The following is a 26114-nucleotide window of genomic DNA, read 5'->3' as shown; positions in this document are numbered from 1 at the left end:
TTACAAAGTGTGAGAAGCCAGTGACAAGGGAATGGCCAATGACCATGATGATGTGTCATGTTCAGACGCTTCTTGAGTCACCATAGGAGGCCCTGGCTAGTGACTATTCAGTACTTTGTTGCTCTTTCCAGTCTGTGGTGCTTGTGGGCAGAACCGAGAGCTGTGCCTGTGCATTCGTTCCCATAGTTATCTTTCAACAAAGCCAAAAGCAGCAGCCAAGTAGCCTCTCTGTTATTATTCACAGAAAGTAGATTTGATTCTTCCACTTGGCTGATCCATGAACCCTAGGTTTTTGCTTTCAAAAACCAAGACTTAGAAGTAATGATAATGGCTCCCATTTATAGGACATCTACATGCCAGACACTGCAAGACAACTTACATGGTTTTACCATTTACTTAATATTGAAAATGTGTTATGTACAGTTATAAACTATTAAGTTAGTAATATATATATATATATAATAAATCAAATAATAGCAAGAGAAAGAAAAGTGCTGGCTTCTCCCACCATTTCTCTCTCCTCTTACCCTGCTAGTTGCCCTGTAAACTTATCTACTTTTTCCTACACTTGTTCGACATTTCAGATCCTCTCAGTATCTCTGTAAGGCTGAGGTTTGTTCCTATCTTGTAAATACGTAAGGCAAGGCCCCTCATGCTACTAACTCTAAGGAACTGACCATTAACGAGAGCATCACTTTTTAGCCAGCCATGTTGCTTCTGTTGGAATAAAGAAGCTGGGATGATCAAGAAGCACAAAGGAAAATCCACAGAGAGTGCATCTGAAGCTTTAACAAAGTGAAACTCCCATGCCTACACACACACACACACACACACCCATGCCTCCCAGCAGTAGTCTCTGTGGCTACAGCATTGTTGACTTCCTTCATAATCTTCCAACAACTCAGGGATGAACAGTGTCCCCATGATCCCCTATGAGTGATTATGGGACATGAGCTTGGTGTTGACATAGATTTGTGGCTCAGCATTGGGGAGAGATTGTTGACATCAGATTGTCCTCCATACACAGAGTACTTAAGAGACCTATGTCAGGGCTGAAGAGATGAATCAGTGGCCAAAAGTACTAGCTGTTCCTACAGAGGACCTGCGTTCAGTTCCCAGCTCCCATGTGGCAGCTCAGAACCATCCATAATTCCAGTTCCAAGGGATGCAGCATCCTCTTCTGACCTCTGTGGGCACCAGGCATACATGCAGTACACATATATACACAGAAGCAGTCAAAATACCCATACAAATAAAATAAAATATAAATAAATATTAAAAAGAGAGGCTACTTGTAGATTTCTAGGACCCTCTGTATCCTTTTATTTTGCTATTCTCTCATGCGTCTCTCATTTAGAGTCCCAATAGGATGCCCTCCCCTCTATCCCAGTTTCCTGGTAAGTGAAGGCTTTCCTGGGACATGCCCCTTGGGCTAGTATGCAGATATAAGTGAGTATATACCATTTGAGTCTTTCTGCTTCTGGGTTAACTCACTCATTATGATCATTTCTAGTTCAATCCATTTATCCACAAATTTCGGGAATTCCTTGTTTTTAATAGCTGAGTAGTATTCCATAGTGTATATGTACCACAGTTTCTTTATCTATTCTTCTACTGAGGGACACTTAGGCTGTTTCCATGTTCTGGCTATTATGAATAAGGCTGCTATGAACATGGTTGAGCATATGTTCTTGTTATGTGCTGGAACATCTTCTGGGTATATTCCAAGGAGTGGAATAGCTGGGTCTTGAGGAAGCCCTATTCCCAGTTTTCTGAGATAGCACCAGATAGATTTCCAAAGTGGCTGTACTAGTTTGCATTCCCACCAGCAATGAAGGAGTGTTCCTCTCTCCCCACATCCTCGATAGCATGTGGTGTCGCTTGAATTTTTGAACAATATGATAGGTAGATTTGGGCCCAGGGGTCCTGCTCAAACTAAGGCACCAGCCAAGGACAATATAGGTGGTAAACTTTAAACCCCTACCCAGATCTAGCCAATGGTCAGAACATTCTCCACAGTTGAGTGGAGAGTGTGATATGGCTTTCTCACGTACTCTGGTGCCTCACATTTGACCATGTTCCCTGGAGGGGGAGACCTGGTGGCACTCAGAGGAAGGACAGCAGGTTACCAAGAAGAGACTTGATACCCTATGAGAATATATAGGAGGAGGTCCCCCTCAGGAACAGTCATAGGGGAGGGGAATAATGGGAAAATGGGGGGGGGGAGGAATGGGAGGATACAAGGATGGGATAAACATTGAGATGTAACAAGAATAAATTAATAAAAAGAAAAACCATTTATATTATAAAAAATAGAGAGAGAGAGGCTAAAGAAAGGTCAGGACAAAATGACATTCTATTGGGCTTGTCTTTTTTGTTTATAACCATGTCCTCTTAAAATAATAGGTTAATCAATGAAGTATCAAGGCTAAGATAAATGTGTATTTTTAAGCCCCAATCCTTTTTTCACTTCTACCTTATTATGTGAAAGGAAAGTTTTTGTTCCTTTTTTTCTTCTTTCAAATTTATGAAAATGCTTCAAGACCTGATTTGAGTAATGAAAAGTGTAGATGATTGTTTGTCTCCTGAAGAGCTAGCATATTTTCCTACCTGAATGAGGCAACTGGGTTTCCCTTGCACAAAGAGGTATTCTTCCCAAGGTCCACTTACAGAGCCCCAATCCACTGGACAGAGCCTCCTCCGGTTTGCCTTCCAGCCACATGATGCTACACAGAGCAACAGCCGCACACACTGAGCATTAAGAGGCAGCATCATTCGTCTCACCTTCTGAAGCAGATGAAGGAACACAGGTGTGCTACCTACCCTCTGACAGTGTGCTCAGAGCTCCTCCTTGGCCTTAGAGATGGAGGAATCTATTTGCAACATGTGCCTGTATTACTGGCCACACCCTGCTAGCTATTTACCAGGGAATAATACCTAAAACCTCGGTCTGTGATCTCACAAGCTGATCAGAGCCAACTCTGGTCAGTAGTTAGATGGAACAACTCCAGGAAAACTAGCTCAGGCTGCCATAAATGATCTTTGTGATTTGTTGGTAGTGCTGGGCTCTCAAAGAGTAAAGGATCGGTGCCCCAGTGGTACCTGGAAGCATGATTTATGCAAAAGATTATTTTCTAACTTGTGTATGTTCTTTGAACTTTTAAATTTTATGATTTAAATATATTTCATTGTGTATATTTGAGGCTTCCAAGATAATGTTTAGGAATACTTATAGATTGAAAAAAAAATAATAAATGGTTACAAGTAAGGGGCATGGCTCTTCCAGGGGACCATGCTCAGTTCCTAGCATTCACATTGGGCAGCTTACAATTACTTATGACTTCAGTTCCAGGGCAACCAGTGCACTCTTCTGGCCTCTGTGGGCAGCTACACAGATGTGTACATACACACACAGGAGTGGTGGACACATAAACATAAGTAAAAATCAACCGTAAATAAAGCAATTACTGCACTGAAGCAAATCAACATATAATCTTACATAGCTATATTTTGTGTAGCAAGAGCAGCCAAAATCTACTTATTTAACAAGCCTCCCAAAAAGAACAACTTTCTTAACGGTGGTCCTAATATCGGATCTTAGATCACTAAGCTTGCTCATCCTACATATCCGCTACTTCTTGACCTTAATATCCCCACTCACTGTCTTTCTTCCTGCCCTGGTAATTATGGTTTGATTCTCCATCTCTGTATATTTGGCCTTTTGGGGTTTGTTTTTAAATTTATCCTATACGGATAGGAAAGGGGCTCATGAAGTCCTACTGCGTGCTGAGGAGCTATTGGCAACTGATAGCTGAAAGGGAGGGGGCATCGATTCTTTTCTGGGGATGTGGCCTCTGAGTGGCTAGACATACTCCAATAAAAACTTCTCTTAAAAAAGTGAGACCAGGGACATATGCTCAACTATGTTCATAGCGGCCTTATTCATAATAGCCAGAACATGGAAACAGCCTAAATGTCCCTCAGTAGAAGAATGGATAAAGAAACTGTAGTACATTTACACTATGGAATACTACTCAGCTATTAAAAACAAGGAATTTCCAAAATTTGTGGACAAATGGATTGAACTAGAAATGATCATAATGAGTGAACTAACCCAGAAGCAGAGAGACTCAAATGGTATATACTCACTTATATCTGGACACTAGCCCAAGGGGCATGTCCCATGAAAGTCTTCACTTACCAGAAAAGTGGGATAGAGGTGAGGGCATCCTATTGGGACTCTAGTTGAGAGAACTATAGGAGATGGGGAAATAGAGGGATTCAGAGGGTCCTAGAAACCTACAAGAAGAACATTATGATGGGTGGATCTGGGCCCAGGGGTTCTGCTTGATCTATGGCACCAACCAAAGACAATACATGCAGTCATCATCAAACCATTACCCAGATCTAGCCAAGGGACAGGACATTCTCCACAGTTAAGTGGAGAGTGGGGACTGACTCTCACACAAACTCTGGTGCCCCATATTTGACCATGTCCCCTTGATGGGGAGGCCCAGTGGCACTCAGAGGAAGGACAGCAGACTACCAAGAAGAGACTTGATACCCTAGCATCATACTCAGGGGGAGGAGGTCCCCCTCAGTCACAGTCATAGGGAAGGGAAATGGGGTGAAAGTGGGAGAGAGGGAGAGAGGGAGGAATGGGAGGATGCACGGAATGGGAGAGCAATTGAGATGTAATATGAATTATTTTCTTTTTCAATTAAAAAAAAACAAAAGTGAGACCAGACAGATGCCGTGGCCCACGCCTGTAATGCCAGCACTTGGGGAGGCAAAGCAGGTGGATCTCTGAGTTCAAGGCCAGCTTGGTCTACAAAGCAGCTGCAGGACAGCCAGAGCTACACAGAGAAACCTTGTCTCAAAAAAACAAAAAACAAAAACAAAACAAGTGAAACTATGAAACATTTTTCTGTTTTTTAGCTTATTTTACTGGGTTTCTTTTTTTTTGATTAAACTTCTTTTTAAGGGCTTTCTAGTGATGAATTGTAGTCCATAGGTCCATAACATTTGTGGAGCCTTTTGATAATATGTGCAAAAAATTGTAAGCATGTCTATCCAAATGAAAGATAAAGCAAAATATTATTGCTCCATTTCTAGATTATAATGAAAGCAGTATGATATGGACTATAGGAGTGATAGGTATTCAGCATATGTGTGGAAGAACATGGAATTTTCATTGTTAGCACTTGACAGTCACTGAAATCAAATTTGAGCTAAGGGCTCACTCCTATCATCCCAGCACTCAAGAGAGACTTGCCTATCAATATTACCTACATCCAATAATATTACCTGCACCCTATAACATTACCTGCATCCCAATCCCCCTGTCCTTCCATCCTACAGCTCTGCAGCTGACCAGGAAAGGTACATCTTGGAGAATTAGAAGGCAGTTGGCCCACAGTCTGTAACCAAATATGAAAATTGAACTGAATCTAAATGTCACAAGGAAATTGACCTCATGCAGGGCTGGATAGTGTTGGGATCATTTGGCTGATGATGCTAATCGCTCACCATTTTGTTTTTAAAGGCAAGGCCAGTAATCAAATAAGTTTAGTAAAATTTCCTGTGTTTGCAGAGATCTAGTCAAAATGATTCTACATTTTACTATTTAAGCATCCCAGTGGAAGTCATGTTTTCCCTTTCTAATTGAATATTTGCTTACATGTGTGTGACACAAGATCCCTGAATGAAGCAGAAAGGTAGTCTGTCAAACTCCCAGTTCTTACAGGTACTGGGACTCAGATTTCTTGTTATACAAAACTCCAACTTTCCATTAAAAAAATTTATAAACTGTTACATATCTGCAACTTGCAGTAGTTGGATGCATGAGTCCTGAAAATCGTATCACCTATTACAAGGATGAGCGTGGTGAAAGAACACCTAGAGGGAAAATTCTGGTCAAGCCATTTATTATCAGTATTCTGCTTCATTAGGTTTGATTCTCTCACTCCTCCCACTAAAAACCTGATGATACAGGGTATCTGCTGCCCACTTTACAGGGTTGGTGAGAAAAGCAAATCTGTCATACGGATGTCAGAGCTGAATAGAGTGCAAATGTCTCTGTTTGAGTTCTGACATTACCACCTACCCTGTGAGATCAGGTACCTGACAGCACACATGAAAGCCCCACAGCAGAGGCTCAGATTGTGTGTCTCTTCGTTCTCAACCTTGACTCCCCAGAGTCCTTTCCTGTGGGTTTACCAAGTAAAGAGGGTTTTTTTAATTAATTAATGTATTTGTTCACTTTACATCCCTATCATAGCCCTCCTTCCTCTCCGCCCAGTCCCACCCTCCCTTCCTATTCCTCAGAAAAGGTGAAGCCCCCCCCATGCACCCACCCTAGCTCAATAAGTCACATTAGGAGTGAGTTTGTCCTCTTTTCCCTGTGGCTTGGCAAGGCAGTTGAGCCAGGGGGAAGTGATCAAAATGCAGGCAACGGAGTCCATGTCAGAGACAGTTCCCGCTCCCCACATGGAGATCCACATGAAGCCTAAGTGGCTCATCGGCTACATGTATGCAGAGGAACCAGGTCCAGTCCATGCAGGGTTCTTGGTTGGTGCTTCAGACTCCACAGACCCCTCTGGGCTCCAGTTAATTGGCTCTGTTGGTCTTCTAGTGGAGCTCGTGTCACCAGTAGAGTGTTCTTAACAAGGGCAGTAACGCCAGGGGTAGGATCTGCTGCTGCAGAAAGGAGAGTGGGCACTGAACTGAGGTGCTGCCCCTGGAGGGGATCCTTAGCCAGGCCACGGATTAGGTTGGGTCTCCGAGGAACGGACCTGTTGCCTCACTTCCAGCATGCATTTCTGGAGGATTTCATCAGAATCCAGCAATCTGGGAAAGGAAAGGAAAGCCAGGTGTTGGAAGAAGCAAGTCCCTCCGCCCTCTCCAACCAGCTTCGCCGTTTTCTTTTATGTGTGTGTGTGTTGCCTGCAGGTATGTCTGTGCACTGTGGTGCGAGGACCTGCACCCAGGTCCTCTGTGAATGCGGCCAGGTCATTGCCATTGTTTTGAGTATCAAGAAATTGATATCCATCATTTTATTATCATAGCTTCTTATTATTGCCAGTGATAATTGTTGTTATTATTGCAAAGCCAACATACACTGAGTGCTTACATTGGACTGCATCCGTAGGCTTAGTCATCACAACAGCAGTCCTATAAGGAGGATTCTGTTATTATCCTTGTTTATAAATAAATGAAGTGATGATCAGAGAGAGTGAAATACTTTAAAAAGTTAGTAAATGGTGTTGCCGAGCCTCCGGCCTGGAGCTGTCTGACTCTAGGTTATTGTTTATACTTAGTCCATTGGCCTCTGAAATACTTATTAACAGTGACAGCTCACACTCAGAAAAGCATGAGTTCAACCTCTACGAGTTCCACTTTATTGTACCACCCACCACCCACACACGCAAACCTCATGGATTAGTCAGTCAACAAACACCATTTGAATATTTCATTGAGATATGTTTTCAAGATAAGGAGAAACGGTACTACCCAACTTACATTTAAATGGAGCATCTCAATCCTGATGATTCAGCACACTGTGGTTTTTAAACAGTAAAACCTGTCCAGACCCTTTGGGGACCACTGGTGTCTACATTTTCAAGAATATCCACTGAAGCAGGGCGTGGCAGCACACACCTTTAATCCCAGCACTCGTGAGGCAGAAGCAGGTGGATCTTTGTAAATTCAAGGCCAGCCTGGTCTACATAGTGAATTCCAGGATATAGCCACATAATAGAGAGACCCTGTCTCAAAACAAACAGACAGTCATAAGAATAACCTTTGGGGAGAGATCTCAGTGGCTAAGAGCACAGGCTGCTCTTCCAGATGACCCCGGTTCAATCTCTAGCACCCAGGTGGTGGCTTGCAACCATCTGCACCTCCAGTTTTGGGAGATCCTAAGCTGTATTCTGGTTTCCTTGAGCACCACAGTCTCACACTCACACACACAGACACACACACACACACACTGTATGATGACCTACATACAGACAAACTGTCTATATATAAAAAATAAAAAATACAAGTGAATGAAAAATTAAAAGCTCCCTCCTGCCCTCTGGAATGTTAGATGAGGGCGAGTGGAGAAGAGGGCATACTTGATTCGGTCAGTCTAGGCTGGGAATCCTCCTGCCTGCCCTGTTCCTCCTGCCCTGAAGCATGCCCTTATCCCTCCCCGCCTCTGTGCTGCCTTCCTTAGCTAAGGAAGCAGATAGCTATGTGGCTTGCTCAGCACTTCCAGACATGAGCCTGCAGACAACTTCTCATTACTTTTGAGAACTGACATGATTTGGGTGTTAGTCAACACACCACAGCACACATAAAAAGGCCCACTGGAAAACAGAATAGACTTTAGCCTCAAGAGAATTTTTTTGGGTTTCCTTGTGAGATGTATTTTGTTGCTTCAAGGTACATTCTCACGTGGTATTTTCACATTACAAAGAAGGGCTTGCTTAGGGTGACTTATTGTAATTAATCCTCATAAATGAAAAAAAAAAAAAAAAAAGATCTACACAGATCTAGCCAATGGACAGAACATTCTCCACAATTGAGTGGAGAGTGGGGTCTGACTTTCACATGAACTCTGGTGCCCCATTTTTAACCACATCCCCTAGATGGGGAGGCCTGGTGGCATTCAGAGGAAGGATAGCAGGCTACCAAGAAGAGACTTGATACCCTATGAGCATATACAGGGGGAGGAGGTCCCCCTCAGTCACAGTCATAGGGGAGGGGAGTAAGGGGAAAATGGGAAGGAGGAAGGAATGAGAGGATACAAGGGATGGGATAACAATTGAGATGTAATATGAATAAATTAATAAAATATATTTTAAAAATAGAATTGTAGCTAGTTGGAATTTTTTAAAGATTTTCATTGATGAAAACTATAGTGTTTGCTAGATAAGTAGGCACATTTAAATATATTGTGCTAATCACAGAGCATAAATTACCAGTTAGGTGAAAGGCCTTGTTTGGTTTTCTTTCCTTCTGTTCAGCTGCTGATATGGTTTTAATTTCAAATGATGAGATAATACTCTGAGTCCAAAATATGCCACGGTGCTGTGGCCACTGCAGCAATATGCTGTCACAGAACACCAATCAGGTGTTGTGTCAGTGCTTGCCTCATGTGGGAAAAATTAAACACTAAGAGAAGTTGGGATCTCTCATGGAAAGCACCCCCAAAGAGGAACAATCACTCATAGTCTTAAAACCTCATGCAAATGGTTGTAACTGTTGTAATGAAGGTGAACCTCCAAGAGAACCAGAGTGCACTTTTTAGCAAGCTCCAAAGGCATCATCAGATTGGATTCAGGCAGGAAAGGTATTTCAGTCTTGGTAATAACCAGAGGGTCAGAAAAGAATACGTTGGTTGGTACCATATTTTGAGCAGAACTCCTGGGCCCAGATCCACCCTAGTGTTCTTCTTGTAGGTTTCTAGGACCCTCTGGATCCTTCTATTTCTCCACTCTCCCATGCTTCTCTCACCTAGAGTCCTAATAAGATGTCCTCACCTCTATCCCACTTTGCTGGTAAGTGAGGACTTTCATGGGACATGCCTCTTGGGTTAGTGTCCAGTTATAAGTGAGTATATACCATTTGAGAGTCTTTCTGCTTCTGGTTAACTCACTCATTATGATCATTTCTACTTCAATCCATTTGTTCACAAATTTTGGAAATTCCTTGTTTTTAATAGCTGAGTAGTATTCCATAGTGTAGATGTACCACAGTTTCTTTATCCATTCTTCTACTGAGGGACACTTAGGCTGTTTCCATGTTCCGGCTATGAGGGGAATGGGAGGATACATGGGATGGGACAACAATTGAGATGTAATATGAATGAATTAATAAAGAAATTATAATGCAAAAAAAAGAATACATTAAAGACAACCTGTTACACCCAGTGCCATTGGTCCATAGGTGTCACAGCATGTGATACACACAGGGATTACCCACCTATGTAAAGAGTATTATCAACAACTGTTTACCCATGGTCAATTTCTGAACTAGCATGAGCTAAATTCACTGAAGCAATGGATTTGAGACTACTTTTAACATTAGCTTGAAAAAAGCATAATTTATAAACATTCTAGGCTGAGGAGCCAAATATGAATTCCTTTTGGATGACATAAAGTTGTGGATTTCTAATGTATCTCTATGGATAATCCCTCCTTTAGAGTGGGTAAGCCAGAACTGGATACAATTATTTACATGTTGAAAGTGATGGTAATTATTACATGGCATTAGTTTCACTAACTCTGCAAAAGATGTTTTTCCTCTGCCAAATATTCTTTATAAAGCCTCCTGCTATGCATAAAATTTTGGGTGTTTTGTGGGGGGGTTGCAGAAAGGAGTTGTAATCTTTAAAAACCCAGATATAAACATGATTTTTTTTTCCTGTTTGGAAAAATAATTCCTCATAATTCTGGCATGAAAGGACATTAGTATAGTAATGTGCTGCACTTCATGGTCCCAAAATGATGTATCTTGCTTGGCTTCTCTCTCAAACAGCAACCATCTACTTTTGCGTATGCAAGACAAATCATTAAGAAGGAAGGCTTGGGGCTCCAGGGCCTCAACAAAGGATTTACGGCAACTCTGGGGCGTAATGGAATTTTCAACATGGTTTATTTTGGCTTCTACCACAATGTCAAGAACGTTATTCCGTCCAGTAAGGTAACTATAGAATCATTTAGGATCTGTTGGGTGGAAAGCCTACCAATGTGCGTAGCTTCATCTATAGAGTATTTGCTGTGCCTAACCAAATTCACACCCCTTATCTATTTGACCCCGTCAGCCTATATGTTGAGTGCTATTCTTTCCCTTTCAAATCCAGAAAAATGAGACTTCAAAGATAAAGTCTACGAAGATCAATAGTAAAGCTGAACCTGAACCCAAGTCTTGATGGGGAGGATAACCTCCACAAAGAATGTCCCATTTAGATGTGAATGATTTTCATTCAATCACTAATGGAAATGTCTACAAACTGTGTCATCATTTCATCTCTATTTCACTCACACCACTTTCTCAAAAACATGAAAGTGGGTGGCTCCCCCTCCCCCATACTCTAAATCAGTTGAGGTCACGGGGGAAATGTCAGGCTATATTTCAAATCGCATGTTGTAAAATCACTTAGGCGAGGGTTAAACCCGCTCTTCTGAAGTCGTTTGTTCTTGCTATACTATACCAACGATGCTCACTACATTATCATTTGATGATGACTTGTAGAAGCCAACAAGTCTTCTAACTCCTATAGTACAAAGCTGCCTATGGCGTGCGTGTAACTCACACACCCCGGGGCCTCCCCTCCACGGAGCTTGACATGCATGATGACAAGTCTGTGTTTCAGACTCTGAAAAAGTTCAACTCAGATAACATTAGAGATGTGTTTAATTCCTCCATTTCTCCAGCTACCCAAAGTCTGGAGCCACATGTGAACTGCATACAATGAATTGGATTATACAAATTATTTATATAAATTAAGCACTGCTATATCATTACATTCATGACTGTATTTTAATGCATATATTATTAAAGTAACATAAAGTAGATTCATTTATATTTAAGAAAACAATTCAAGAAGATCAGTAAGATGTATATATGTTACTAGATACATATAAATGGAAGATGAACAGTTGGGGACACAGGAACTAGCAAGAGAAGCTAATGGCGACTGTGACCACAGTCCATCCTATACATGCAGGTGATCATCAAAGCTAATTAAATAATCCACAAGTAGTGGCTCATACCTGTAATCTCAGAACTCAGGAAGCTGAGGCAGGAGCATCACCACTAGTTTGAAACCATAAGCTACATAACAAGACACTACCTTTAAAATACCAATAAGGAAATATCTTCAAGTTCAAACTTTGTTCTAAAGTTAAGCATTCTACAGTTATTAAGTGTTGTACATAACTAAAAAAAAAAAAAAAGACGAAAAACCTAGCAGTTTATTATCTTAAAAGATCACACAATCCTTTGTGTTTGGAAACAGAAAGTATCCATTCTTCTTGCCTGTTTGCAAACCAACTTTTGTTACTAATATGAATCCAATGTCTTATTTCAATAAGCACTTTAATTAAGCGCCTCTCTTGGATTAAAGAGATGGCTCAACCATTAAAGGCTAGGCTCACAACCAAAATGTCAAGTGCGTCTCTCTGTATGCCAGGCACTCCAGAAAGTGTTCCCTTTTCTCAAGGGGGCTCTCAAGAAGCCACGAAAAAGGCCGCTAAAGAGGCATGTTGAAAATGTTCAATTGTCCAGGGTGGGGATGGCCTCCCCTTCTCTGAGAAAGGGGAGGAGTGGTGTGAGGGTAGTACTGGAAAGAGGTGGGTGGGGCTACGATCAGACTGTAAAAGTGAATAAATTAATTAATGAAAAAAAAAGAGAATTTGATTGTATTCAGACAAGCAATGTGTTGACAGTCATTAGCTAATACTACTTCTAATCATGTGTGGAAAATGCTTTACAAACTCTCCAATTCCAGTTTTCTAAAACTGGACTGCTATTCTAAAACAAGTCTCATCGCATTTTTAACATGTAATAAAACACTGTTGTCTAAAAAACAATGGATGTTTCTAACACTTGTCCCCACAGCATGCCTAGGTCTGCACGGCTCTCATCTCCCACCCTCGTTCGTAAAGCGCATATAAAAATACAATTTAACAAGAACAGGAGCTTTTCCTGGATTTTTTTTTTCACTGCTATATCCTCAGAGATTAAAACTGCCTGGTGCTGAGCAGGTCCTCAGGAAATCCATATTAAATGAATCACATGAATGAAGGAAGAAATGACTGGAAAATGTGTTTCCTTTCACTGCACACCTGAGGGATACCTTGGCATTTGGGGGAAGTCACTGTATTAATTGATGTTAGTGTACAGGAAGCTGGGAGAGAGTTTATACAGTTGAAGGCTCAGAGCTAGAGCGAGTCTCACCCTAATCAAATGGAACCCCAAGAAAAAGAAAATAACACAATAGGGTCTTTGTATCCAGGAGGTGAGTTGTTTGGTTTTGGAAATGTTTCTTAAAATGGAGATTTTCACATTGCCAAGATAGCTTTCCCCACATTGTTTCAGTAGACTGCCAGAGCAGGCATTTTGGAAATAACTAAAATTTTAATGACCTCAGCAGCATGGACAGGCTACCACTGTGCAGGCAACGCTCCAGAGGATAGAGCAATCAGAAAGGCATGGTGTGAACTGCTCTCCCAAGACACCCTAGACTTGGCTGTCCAATTTTTTTTTTTTTTTTGTAAATCTTTTTAATGAAATGTTAATGGGTGTTTAACAAATGAATTTTCTGTTAGCTAGCATTTCCTACATTGAGGCTAGACTAATAAACAAAGGCTTAATTTATTAACCAGGACCCTAAGGAATATTAAGTTCTCTCCTAACTCTTTAAACAAAAGATATGGGCTGGAGAGATGGCTCAGAGGTTAAGGGCATTTGTTGGCTATTGCAAAGGACCCAGATTCAATTCCCAGTATCCCCATGGCAGGTCATAACCGGCTGTAACTCCAGTTCTAGGGGATCTGACATCCTATTCTGGACTCTGTGGGTAGCATGTGATACATACAAATGCAGGCAAAACATTCATCCACATAAAATAAAAACAAACCTAAGAAAAATCTTTTAAAAGTTACATTTTTCGTTATGGTTTTTGTTTTTGTTTTGTTGTTATTGGTTCTTGGAATTTTTTGTTTTGTTTTGGTTTGTTTTGTTTTGTTTTGTTTTGTTTTGTTGAGGCACACAGCCTTACTACATTACCCTACTCTGGCCTTGAATATACTCTCTATGTCAGGCCTGTTTTAAACTCACCATCCTCCTGCCTCCACCTCTTCAGCAGAATTGGAATTGACTTTTAAATTATGTTATAATTCTTATCACAATGAAAGCTCAAGCCCAGACACTTCACTCTCTCACATACCATCCAAAGTAATAGCTAATAAAGAAGCTGTTGAAATACGGTTTATAATTATTTTAAAAAGTAAATATTGTCTGGTATGGTAGCTCACACCTATAATTCCAGCACTTAAGAGACTGAAGTAGGGAGGTTGTGGCAAGACCAACCTGGGCTAAATAGTGAGTTTCAGGTGAGCCTGCACTGCAAAATGAGGCCCTGTATCAGTATATTGTGAAAGCCCAATAAATTCTACTGAAATCCTTTCTCTACAACTTTACACTAGCGGAGAAAGCCAAGGAATTGCTTCCTAGCTATTTGACTATCAACAATTTCAAATCATAACCTACTTAGGGCAGTAATGAAATTTGCCATGTGAGCTCAGAATTTCATTCCCACACTTTAGTTTCCAAACTAAAATAACTTGCCCCTTTTTTGTTTAATGATCTTGGCACTTGGGCCCCCTATACAGGAGGGTAGGAGGAATGCGACACATAGAATCTAGGGGTCACCAGGTGTGAGTGTCACTCAGACGCTAATGGGAGAGAGGAAATCAGTTTACTTGAGTGGAGTGACATTGGATGTATCATCTGCACCCCAGGACAGAGCCCCTGCTCAGGAAAGTGTTAGACACGCAGATGGACTCAGGTTTGTACTGGCTCTTTTCTTATGTGTGTGCGTGTGTTTCTTTGCTAAGAGTGAGTAGTTGGCCAAAACAAAAAGAATTTAATATTTTGGGGGGTTGTGGACTTTTTGTTTCATTTTCTTCTGTTCTAACATCTTTGGATTTTGGAGAGTTGGGGGGTTGTTTTTGGGGGGAGTTGGGTTTTTTGTTTTGGTTTTACTTTAGGGTTTTTTTCCTCTTATTTTAAAATTTTCATTCTTGTGAGTTTTTTTTTTTTTTTTTTCTAAAAAAGAATGGGGGAAAAGACAGAACCTAAACTTGGGTAGATAGAGGGGTGGAGAGAATCTGAGAGGAATTGGGGGAGGGGAAACATGATCAAAATATATTGTGTAGAAAATTTTAATGAAAAATGGCAAAAAGTGAGAAAGAAGTTGGTTAGGGGAAAGACCTGAGTGAAGCTGAGGGAGGGAAGACAATATTATAAAAATATAAGAATAGTACTTTTGAATTGCAAAATCAATTCTAATGAGGAGCAAAGATACAAACCAGATAGCTACGAAGCCACCAAGAGCGTTTAAGCTGAATAATTATCTGATAACTTTGGTTTTGGTGTGAGAATGAAGGTTGTGGGTGATGGTAAGAGAAAAGCAAAATTCATACATGGAGACTATCTCAATGTGGGACTGTAAGGCCTGGAACTGTAGGGTTCGTGGTGAAGACAAGGTGAAATAGACAGATTGAGAAATAGTCATGGGGAATGTACAGGGTATGGTGACAGAATATATGCCTGGGCTGAGATAACATGATGAGGTGATAAAATTGATACTTAGATTTCTGATTAGGCAACTGAAAGGGTAATGATGTCCTTCACCAGGCGAAACACACTAAAAGAGAAACCAGATGACAGAAGAAATTATAGGCTCAGTCAGGAAACTGAGTCCAATTGCATTTGAGACTACAGAGTGCAGACGTGGCGTCTACTGGCTGAGTGTGGGTCCCAGGGTTTGAAAGAAGGGGCCGGAGCTGGACAGACACAGCTGGTCAGGGTCAGTTAGCCTCTGTGGAAGCAGAGGGCCCGTTTCTTCAAAGCTCAATGGCCTTGAGCCAATCACTCACCGCTCTGAGCTGCAGGCTGTGGTGGTTCTTTATATTGCATAAAGTCATGTTGAGAATTAAAATAAACAATATACAAAATAGTTTATAAATGTTAAGATACCATAAAAGTGTTAAGCGTGGTGGTGCTGATGACAACACTGGGAAGCAGGAGATGAGGTTCGGGCAGTGTTGGAAGCAGTATGAAGAAGTGCGTGAGGAACTGTTCCCTCAGACTGCTCTCTCTGCTCTTAAACGAACACTGTGTTTTCCTTTCCTAGAACAAAGTCATTGATTTTATGTGCTCTGTAATCTAATCCTGACTCAAAACTGGGAAACCAGTATTCTTTAAATTTAAGCCATAATAAATCAATCCTTTGTGAAGGGGAAGGTATGATAATCATTAAAACATGTTGAAGAACGTCATCGAGTTGTTATAAAGCATGATGAGGAGGTGGTGTTCCTTGAAGGCATTATCCCATGTTTGCTGTAGGCCGTCTCTTGCCATCCACTTTGGACAGGCTGTTTACAGGGTTATTGTTTCAATTCCCTAAGCCAGCAATTGCTCAGTCTCTTGTTCCAAGGGAATTTGAGATTTCATCAACTCTGACTGGCATGAGATACTTCTAGATTTTTCTTTAATTTTTTTTTTTAATCTCTAATGCCTTGCAGAATTTTTCCATCTTCAAAGGGTTTGCTTTTGCAATAAATGGTTTATAATGATTAGCTCTGGGAGTAAAATTTGAGAGACGTGCACATGCGTGTGTGTGTGTGTGTATGTGTGTGTGTGTGTGTGTCTGTGCCTGTGTGCCTCTGTGTGTGTGCATATGAGAGTGAGACAGAGACAGAGAGACAGAGATTGACCAGTGAGTATGAGAAACTAAGAGGTAGTAAGCAAGGAAGTCCTTTCTATACACTCTTCTGAACAGTTGGAAGCTTTTACATTTAGTATGTATTAATTTTATAACATAAATAAATCAATAAAAATTTAATGGAACTTTATAAAACAGATTGCCCAAGTCATTTTTGAACATTTGAACCAACTGTAAAATATGTCTACAGAGGTAAAGTAGGAATCTGAGACACTAAACCCAGTTATTTCAGTTCAGATAGCCAAGATATCAGCAGCTCAACTGGCTTTTCAGATTGTCGGTCTCTAGCATATAAAGTTTTCAAATATCATTATTCTGACTTTTGGTTCCATTTCACTATTGAAACCACTTTTGTAGACTTTATTATTTTACCTGAATCTTATGATAACTCATTTTTGCTAAGGAAACCAAGGAGGCAGTTAGGTCTCAAAAGTGAAGATTGCTAACACGATTAACCTGAGCCAGAGACCCCAGCCCTGCTCTATACCCCCAAGTCCTAACTCCGCATTTTAATTTATATTTTGCTGCACAGAAATGATCTCCATAAAAGGGTTAGAACATTTCAGGGCTGAAGAGACGGGTCGGTGGTTAAGAGCACTTTCTGCTCTTCCAGAGGACCCCAGTATGATTCTCAGCACCCTCATAAGACAGTTCACAATCATCTGTTAACTCCAGTTCTCAGGGGGATCCGATGCCGCTTGGCCTCCTCGAGTACCTGCACAACCCTTGCACACATATGTACACACACACACACTCAGACCCACATGTACATACTCACACATAGACACCACACGCATGCACACACATACACACACACACACACTTTAAAATCAAAATTTTAAATGTTATAACAGTTTTAAATTGTTATGAAATGTTAAGCAAGTAAAGCAGCCAGAATGTCCGGACATTATAACTAAACTCTTCTCCTTCATTCTGACCGGAAAGTTGCCCTCTCCATTCCACACTCACACGCCGCAATCCCTAGAACAGGACTGTAGACGTAACCTGGGAAGAACTGGGCTGTGTGGCCCTGGGCTATATCCCTTCAGGTTAGTTTTTAGGAGCTGGCATTAGTGTTGTATAGTCAGCAGCTGCAACACAGAGAGGACCCTTTGGGATATTAAGTGACTACCTAACTCAGTTACCAGGGCATTCATTCACATCTCGCAGAAATAAAACAGCATGGCACTGTGAAGAATTGCCCTCCCTCCCTGGAAAGAGGCCATCACTCCTCAGAGTAAAGCCCATGAGAATCAAATGTTAATTGACATAAATACTGGCATCTTTTTCAAATATCTACAGGAGTAAGTTTTCACTCCAAAAACAAACAAACAAACAAAACAAAACCTTTCATTCCCATTCTGCTTTGGGGATCTTCATAGTGTATTGTGTTTTATATTGACACATTGTTAGAATCATAAGGTAAAAGCACTCTGTGCCTCTAATAATTTTTTCCTATTTCTATATTTGCTACTATTCATGTATTTCCATAAGTAATATAATAGGAGATGTCCACACCTAAAAATAAGAGCTGTCAGAAATATTAAACTACATTTTTAGTTTACATTCCTGCTAAGGATGTTCTCAGGTATTGTGCCAAGAATAATAGAGTTTTTGTGTTAAATTCTGTCATGATATAAATTACACATGTGGGTTTAAGAGAATAATTTTTCATCTATTCAATAATTCTTGCTTAATATACCATTAAGGCCTGTCCCTGTAGTCGCTTAACTAGAGACAGCATTAAGTCAAGTAAGTTTTGTTTTCTCCTAAGATAATAGTCATAACAAAACTGCCTTCCAGGGATAAAAACCATTTTCTCTTTTCTTCTTTTTAATATCATCTTTGTTTTGTAACCCCTATAGAACATTGAAAGACAATGCCAGACATCCTTCACTTTATCAGAAGGAATGTGCAGTGCTGTTGGCTGTATGATTGAGAGCTACCCCTTTCCCTAAGGTGTACAGTGAGCTGAATAGAAAATTCACATTTGGATTCAAGCGGAGAACTTAAACTGAGCTGTTTGTATTTTGAAAAGAAGAATCTCAATAGAATTGGATCGTTGTAGGGTTTAATTTATGACAGTTTCCTTCCTTGATTCTGTCTCACTTGATCATCAGTCTTACCAATCGCGCAGCAATAGGAAGGCCAGGAGCATTAAAGGTTCATTAAGAACAGCTCTCCTTTCTATGAACCACTTGGGGGAAGCTACAAGTACATAGTTTCTGTGAAATTCCAGGGTATGTGACAAGATGCTGTGGTAAAAGAGCATCTTTCATTGGCAGTTTTCACAGACTCCCTAGAGTGTGTGTGTTGGGGGAGGAAGAAATCGGGAAAGGCAGAGAGGAAGGGGCAGCGATTCAGACACTTTCTTAAATAAACCTCAGGCAAAATGTTTCCACTCAGGCACCACCCAAGTGGACGGAAACAAAGTACAAGAAACCTAGATTCTCAGTGAATCCGTTCTATCCGTGCGTTCCACAAGCATTAGTGGCGCCACCCACCACAGGCCAGGCATCGTCTTTCTAAGCATCTCCACTGCCCCTGCCTTAGCGGGGGTTTACAGTCTAGTGGAAGAAAATGGCAGTTTAACTAATCGCCATTTGAGGAGCCAAATCTTCTCCGAAGACAGCTATAAGGCCATAGCGAAGTCAGGTATAATAAGGCTGTGAAACGTTGACTCTCCTCAACCCATGGTGGAGTAGGGTAAGGATGCAGAGAGAGGCCTTACTCAGTAGCAATACGCAGGCTGAGCTCAGGGTTAGTTTTAGTCAGGCTCACGTGAAGAGGATGAGGGCACTAGACAGAGCAAGCACCGCACCGTGTGACTTCTCTGGAGCAGGAGGAGACTTGGTGCCTTGGGAGGAGATGGAAGCTTGAGGGAAGCTGGTGTGAAGCTTGAGGGAAGCTGGTGTGTGGAGAACCGGAAGGCAGAAACTGCAAAAGTTAACTGGACTGGAACCTTTTAGAGATGTAGTTTTAAGAGTTTACTCCTCTTACGTGCTTTGACTAGGGGGTTATGTTGAGCATATGTTATCTAAGTAAGTGTGGAAAACTTGTGTTATGAAGGTACAGAAGTGGGAGCTCAAGGGTAAAGCCAATTCCAAGACGTCTACTTGATCATCTGCCCATCAAAGCCTCTCGTTCTGGCCCTTGCCTTGATACTGCAACCTTTTAGAATTTTGTTTTGGGACTTCTGGTTGGCTAGTTTTCCTAGGAGTCATTGTTTATTTTGAGGTAAGGAATAGACAAAGCATGCCAAAATATAAAAACCCAACTGGCTTCCAAGTGTAAACACTGACTTCTCTTTTGTATGATAATACCCAAAAACTTAATTAGCTCTCAGAAGGTATTATCTAACCATATAAATGTATGGATAACACATAATTACAAAGAACATATTGAACATGAAACTTACATGAAGCAATCAAGTGATAACTGTTATGCTTAAATCATAAATCTTTTTGACATTTTGTACATTTTATGACTTGAGCTAAGTGGCTAAGACCTTGAAAATTACTTTACATTTCAGAATACTTTAAAGAGCAGATAGCTTAGTTGGGGGAAGGAATTTTCATGGCTATTTTCTGAATGGCTACATTTAGATTCAGGCTCTTAACAAGACTTTGATTTCCTTCCAAAAGCCGGAGCCCTGCAAGGATAGAATCTTGGGAATATTCCACATTCCTTAAAGAATGCTTATCAATTAAACCATCTCATTTTAGTTTAGTGACCTTTTGTGGAGTGAGGAGCTAGCATTTCCCCCAAATTATTTCACATGAAGAGAAAACAAACACTCCCATAGATTCTTCTGATATCTGTCGAGTGGAAACAACTGTACTGTTTTAATTAAGCTTCAATAGCCGATTTATTTTTTCACTGAGGACAAAACAGCATGATGAGATGACATCAGGGCAAAATGCTTTTGTCAAAGTCTGTGCACAAAACAGCAATATAGAGACAAGGCTAGAAAGATGAAAGGGCAAATGGAACACTAACTACTCCTAGTCAGCTTGAAACCTAGGCAACATCCACAATACACACTCCTTCTATAAAAAGAAAGAAATACAGTTCGCTCTGGCGCAGGCTGCTCCTCACTCGGACCCCAGGAGGCAACTGTGACGTCAGCACACCACATCATGTTGATGGCCAGCTTTGCCAGCTGTGGGGAAAGCAAGGATGAGCTGCTATCATTTGCCTTGTGGTTGTGCCCAGGTGTTTAACAAGTGTGTATATGGACCTCCTTGTGACTTGCTTCTTTGTTTGTTGTGTCCTCATATAGGAGACCTAAGGTACTGATGAAACATCTATGATGTGTCAGGCCTGGTATACACGAAGATGAATGTAGCAAGGCATATCCTTTTCCCTTTAAAGGTTCCAAAGCAGACTCCCCAAAGAGTGTGGTATCCATCTCTACAAACTTGTATTAGACTTGAATCGGGCAGTTAAAGGCCCATGCTTGTGCCATTAGTCAATTTTCTCTATACCTCTTCAAATGTTTGGGTCCACTAGCCCAGTGACATTATCTGTAATTCTTCAACTACCCTTCCAGTGGTGTGGTCTTCTGTGCACTCTCTCTTCCTGTTTTAAGATGTGTCCAATTTGGCTATGTCAAGGTTAAACATTGCTATAATTTTGAGATGACCAATTCTGAATACACATGATCTGAACATATATCTTTCTTTCTATTATTGTTTTGAAATTTTTTGTACATGTGTATGATGATTTTTTTACAATCAAATCTTTCTTTTCCTCTGCACAAGTCTTCCTCTATTTCCCCCAGTGATTTTTCCTCCAAACTTCATGTGCTCTTTTTTATCTTATTAAAATATAATTGTATCACTTTCCCCTCCCTCTAACCCCTACCATGCCATCCTCCCTCTAATCTCTCCCATGCCCCTACTCCCTCCCTGTCAAGTTATCTTTTTCTTTTATTAATACTGTTATAGCTGTGGAAGCAGAACTATATAAATAATAACCCATTAACCTGTTTAGTGTGGGGTGTGTGTCTCTGAGTTCAGGACTGACCATTTGGTATCGGGCTCATCCCTGAGAAAGACTAATTCTCCTTCTCGCAGTACTTACTAGTTCTTTCTCCGGGGGTGGGACCCTGTGAGATTCCACCTTTCCATGTCTGCATGTCAACTGACATCATCACTGTTCGGGTCCTATTTAGGCAGTCGCATTATTGAGGTGTCCTGAGAGTAGCTTCCCTGACATTTCAGAAGGCACAGTCTTACAGCAGACTTCCTGGTCCTCTGGTTCTTACAATATCTCTGGCCCCTCTCACATGATATTCCATGAACCTTAAGAGCCATATTTAGATGTATCCACTGGGGCTTGGCACCCCACAATCACTTGATCCCTGCATTTTGACCTGTTATGGTTTTCTGTAATGATCTCCATCTGCTACAAAGGGAAGCTTCTTTGATAAGAGTTAGACATAATTTTTTTAAGCCCACTGGGTCCAGTTGGTGCTGCCTGTGTGCTCTTGGGTGTATACCATCTACTGGAGCAGGAGCAGTCTCTCAGGGCCTGCATCTCTGAAAGAACCTGACTCTCCTTCTCCCAGAAGCAATCAGGTTGCTTAGTGGAGTAGAATTCCTTCCATGCTGGGGTTTCCAGCTGCCTTGGTCCTGTGTAAGTCTTGTGTGAGCAAGCAGTAATAGCTGCTATGACTTTGTATGAGTAAAGGTGCTGTCATGTCCAGTAAAGATGTTTTGCTGAAGTCATATACAACCTCTGGCTCTTATAATCTCCCTACCCCTTCTCTGACAACAATCCCTGAGCTTTGTGGGGAGGGATGTGATATAGATGTCCCATTTAGCTTAACACTCCATAATCTCTTACTCTCTACACATGGACCAGTTCTGGGTCTCTGTAGTAATCACTATCTACTGAAAAAGCACCTTCTCAGCTAGGCAGTCAGTAGTGGCACATGCCTTTAGTCTCAGCACTTGGGAGGCAGAGGCAGGCAGATCTCTATGAGCACAAGGCCACCCTGGTCTACAGAGTGAGTTCCAGGATAGCTGGGCCTAAAACAGAGAAACTATGTCTCAAAAAAAAAAAAAAAAAAAAAAAAAAAAGGAAAGAAAGAAAGAAGGAAGGAAGGAAGAAAGGAAGAAAGGAAGGAAAGTCTCCACTTTCCACTTAACTGTGGAGAATGTCCTGTCCATTGGCTAGATCTGGGTAGGGGTTTGCTGCTTACTGCACGTACTGTTCTTGGTTGGGCCATAGTTTGAACAGAACCCCTGGGCCCAGATCTGCTTATCATAGTGTTCTTCTTGTAGGTTTCTAGGACCCTCTGGATCCTTCTATTTCCCCAATCTTCCATACTTCTCTCACATAGAGTCTCAATAGGATGAACTCATCTCTATCCCACTTTCCTGGTAAATGAAGACTTTGATGGGACATGCTCCCTTGGGCTAGTGTCCAGATATAAGTAAGCATATACCATTTGAGTCTTTCTGCTTCTGGGTTAACTTACTCATTATGATCATTTCTAGTTCCATTTGTCCACAAATTTTGGGAATTTTGTTTTTAATAGCTGATTAGTATTCCACAGTGTAAATGTATCACAGTTTCTTTATCCATTCTTCTACTGAGGGACACTTAGGCTGTTTCGATGTTCCAGCTATTATGAATAAGGCTGCTATGAACATGGTTGAGCATATGTCCTTGTTGTGTACTGGAGCATCTTCTGGGTATATTCCAAGTAGTGGAATAGCTGGGTCTTGAAGTAGCCCTTTTCCCAGTTTTCTGAGATAGCACCAGATCTATTTCCAAAGTGGTTGTACAAGTTTGCATTCCTGCCAGCAATGAAGGACGAATTCTGGTGCCCACTTCCCCTTCATGAGGAGGCCCGGTGGCACTCAGAGGAAGGATAGCAGGCCACCAAGAAGAGACTTGACATCCTAGGATCATATACAGGGGGAGGAGGTTCCCATCAGTCACAGTCTTAAAGGAGGGGAATAGGGTGAAAGTGAGAGGGAGGGAGAAATGGGAGTATACAAGGGATGGGATAACAATTAAGATGTAATATGAATATTATCAATAAAAAAGTCAGAGAAAAAAAGATATGTTACCAAGTGTTAGGTGTTCTGTGGCAGCAACAGCAAGTGAGGCCACAGCCATTAAATACCCCTCACAATACTCAAAAAAAAAAAAAAAGAAAGAAAGAAAGAAGGAAAGACCTTTCTCTGGTGAAGGGTGCATGACGCACTAATCTGTAGGTATAAAGATAACGGTTTTGGGAAATGTTTATTACTTTAGTAGAATAATAGTCTTAGGTTCTCTTTTGGGGCTTCTGACCTAACTGGCCATGTCTTTTGTTTGTTTCATTGTTTTGTTTTGGTGTTTTCCCCCAGCTAATGGTACCAGGCACGAGTTGCATCTTGATGGCTGGTTTTTTAAATCCTATTATAAAATGGTTGATTAGGTCCATAACATCCATGCCACTTCTGCATCATTGACACATCTAGTTGGGCTGGTTCTTATTATTGTAGCTTGAAGGGTTCATGAACAGCTGTATAGCTGTTGACTGTCTTCCTCCTTAGCATTGTGCAATAGCACTCCCCAGCACCACGAAAGGTATTTAGTAGAGATGGAGTGTCCAGCTCAGTACAAGCTTGACTTTTCCATGTCCTATGATGCAAGTGTGTGCTTTCTTCAGCAATAAGTGCTTACAACCAAGTTTTGGAGAGTAACCAAGATCAGTGGCAATAATGTGTGATGTCTGAGGGGCCCATGGGACCCCCACTGACCAACAGCTTAAAAAAAGGTAACCCATACTTGCTAATGAGATGTTTACTTGACACCTATGGTGTCTTGTGTACCCTGTCCCCTGTTAGCTAGAGTAACTCCATTTAAATTTCCTCATATGAGCATGTGTGCCTGTGTGTGCACGTATGTGTGTGTGTGTAAACTTCTACTAACACTAGGTTTTCATGTTTTAAATATTATTTATCCCATCCCATAGTCCCTCCCATCCCCCATTCCATTTAATCCTCTGTTATTATTTCTTTTCCCATTTTATGCTACCTTCATTCTATCCCCTTCCCTTGAGATCTCCCCCTCGTGGCCTCTTTTTTTGTTTCCTGTCTTCTATGTGTACTCCATTGAAATACACATATCTAAAGATTCACACCTAAAGTGCGTTTTCTAATACATAGAAACTATACAGAGATGGATTTTGGAAGGATTTGTTGGGGAATGAAATTTTTTTAAAAAGAGGAAAAATCTATGTTGCTTTACATCAAGATGTTGGCATATATGTAACTTTATGGACAATCAAAAGCCTCAGATTAGATATAGTCTTCATCTTGTACATGTGCAACTGCCTAAATAAAGACATTTAGCTGTGCTATGCTTACATTTCATGTGGGCTTAGTCCAGTGTCAATGAATATTTTAATACTGACTCCTCCCTCTGTCATCCTCGCTTGTTCCCCAACCTGTGTCCTCAGCAAACACAAAGCACTGGTCTTCCCCTCCTCACCCAGCCTCACCTAACCTCCTTCGGGCTGCCACTAGGCATGCATTTCACAGGAAAACCATTTGCTTGCCTAACCGAGACTCTCTCCAGCTATGCCTCCATCCATCCTCCAGCCAGAGTTTTATTAATTCCACATCATACTAATCAGCATACGTTAGGGGAGTTTTCAAGTGTTTTTATGGAATTAGGCCTGTGGGGTGGGACTTTCTTCTGTTCTTCCTTCATGTAGTGGTAAACTGTGAGCCTCACATCTATGATGCCTTTTGACTGATGTGGAGGGAAATGCTTTCACCTAGAACTTATACGATGCACTGGAGGGGTGTGATATGATGGATGGTCTCTTTGTGGATCTCTGGCCACAACCACAAGTGGAGCTTCCTTGTCTCTGTGCACTCATTCATTCTCCCTGTCTGTTCCCTCCCTCCCTGCCTCATCTTCTACTCTCCTTCCTTTCCTTCATCCCTTTCTCACTTCTCTTTAGAGTTGTACTTATAGCAATACTCATACGTCTAAAATTATGTTAACTTACTTATTTAGTTTGTGTGCGAGCACAGGTGTGTGCCACAGCACTCCTGTGGAGGGCAGACAATGCAAAGCAGTGGGATGCGTGGTCAATGCCCTGTGGGCTCGCAACCTGGCGTGATATAGAGATATATGCAAAAATGAGCTGTCTATAGAATAGGTGAGAGAGATGGTTGTGGTTAAGACAGTGTCTCGGGGACACAGAGGAAAATTCCTGATGAAAATATCCTGAAGTTTTGTGTGCACGGTGGTGTAATGAAGGCATCAGAGGCAAGGCCAGAGTGCTGGCTGTGGCCTACGAGCCCTAGCTGGATTCTAGCACAAAGCAAATTATGAAGTCAAAAGAACAGACTGGCCATCGATTCAGAAAGCAATTGATGAGAATATTCTTTTGGCTACACCATAAGCACAGTGACTGACCCTCTATTTTGCCTACTAAGAGCACCAAAATTACTGGCTTCTAGAATGGATCTCAATGTCTTTAGTTAGTTTGTTGTGTGAGTGTGAGTGTGAGTGTGTGTCTATTGTCTGTGTTGCAGGCATGCATGTGAACATCAGAGAACAGTTCTCAAAGGTCAGTTCTCTCCTACTTACC

At 41.3% G+C, this 26114-nt stretch overlaps 1 protein-coding gene across 4 annotated transcripts in view; it reads left to right on the top strand.

Moving 5' to 3' along the window:
- The window catches only part of Slc25a21 (solute carrier family 25 member 21), a 526752-nt gene that overhangs the window by 493037 nt on the left and 7601 nt on the right, over window positions 1-26114 (top strand). For 3 of the 4 annotated variants that reach the window (XM_051146419.1, XM_051146428.1, XM_051146410.1), the window contains exon 7: window positions 10528-10692. The exons of the other annotated variant lie outside the window; for it this stretch is intronic. In XM_051146419.1, coding sequence (XP_051002376.1) covers window positions 10528-10692 — 165 coding nt within the window. The remainder of the gene's footprint in view (window positions 1-10527; window positions 10693-26114) is intronic. 4 annotated transcript variants of the gene reach the window in all.

Source organism: Acomys russatus, chromosome 1 (genome assembly GCF_903995435.1).
Source record: "Acomys russatus chromosome 1, mAcoRus1.1, whole genome shotgun sequence".
Taxonomy (NCBI): Eukaryota; Metazoa; Chordata; class Mammalia; order Rodentia; family Muridae; genus Acomys; species Acomys russatus.
Note: the sequence above shows the minus strand (reverse complement) of the source record. Positions and strands in the feature narration are given on the sequence as shown.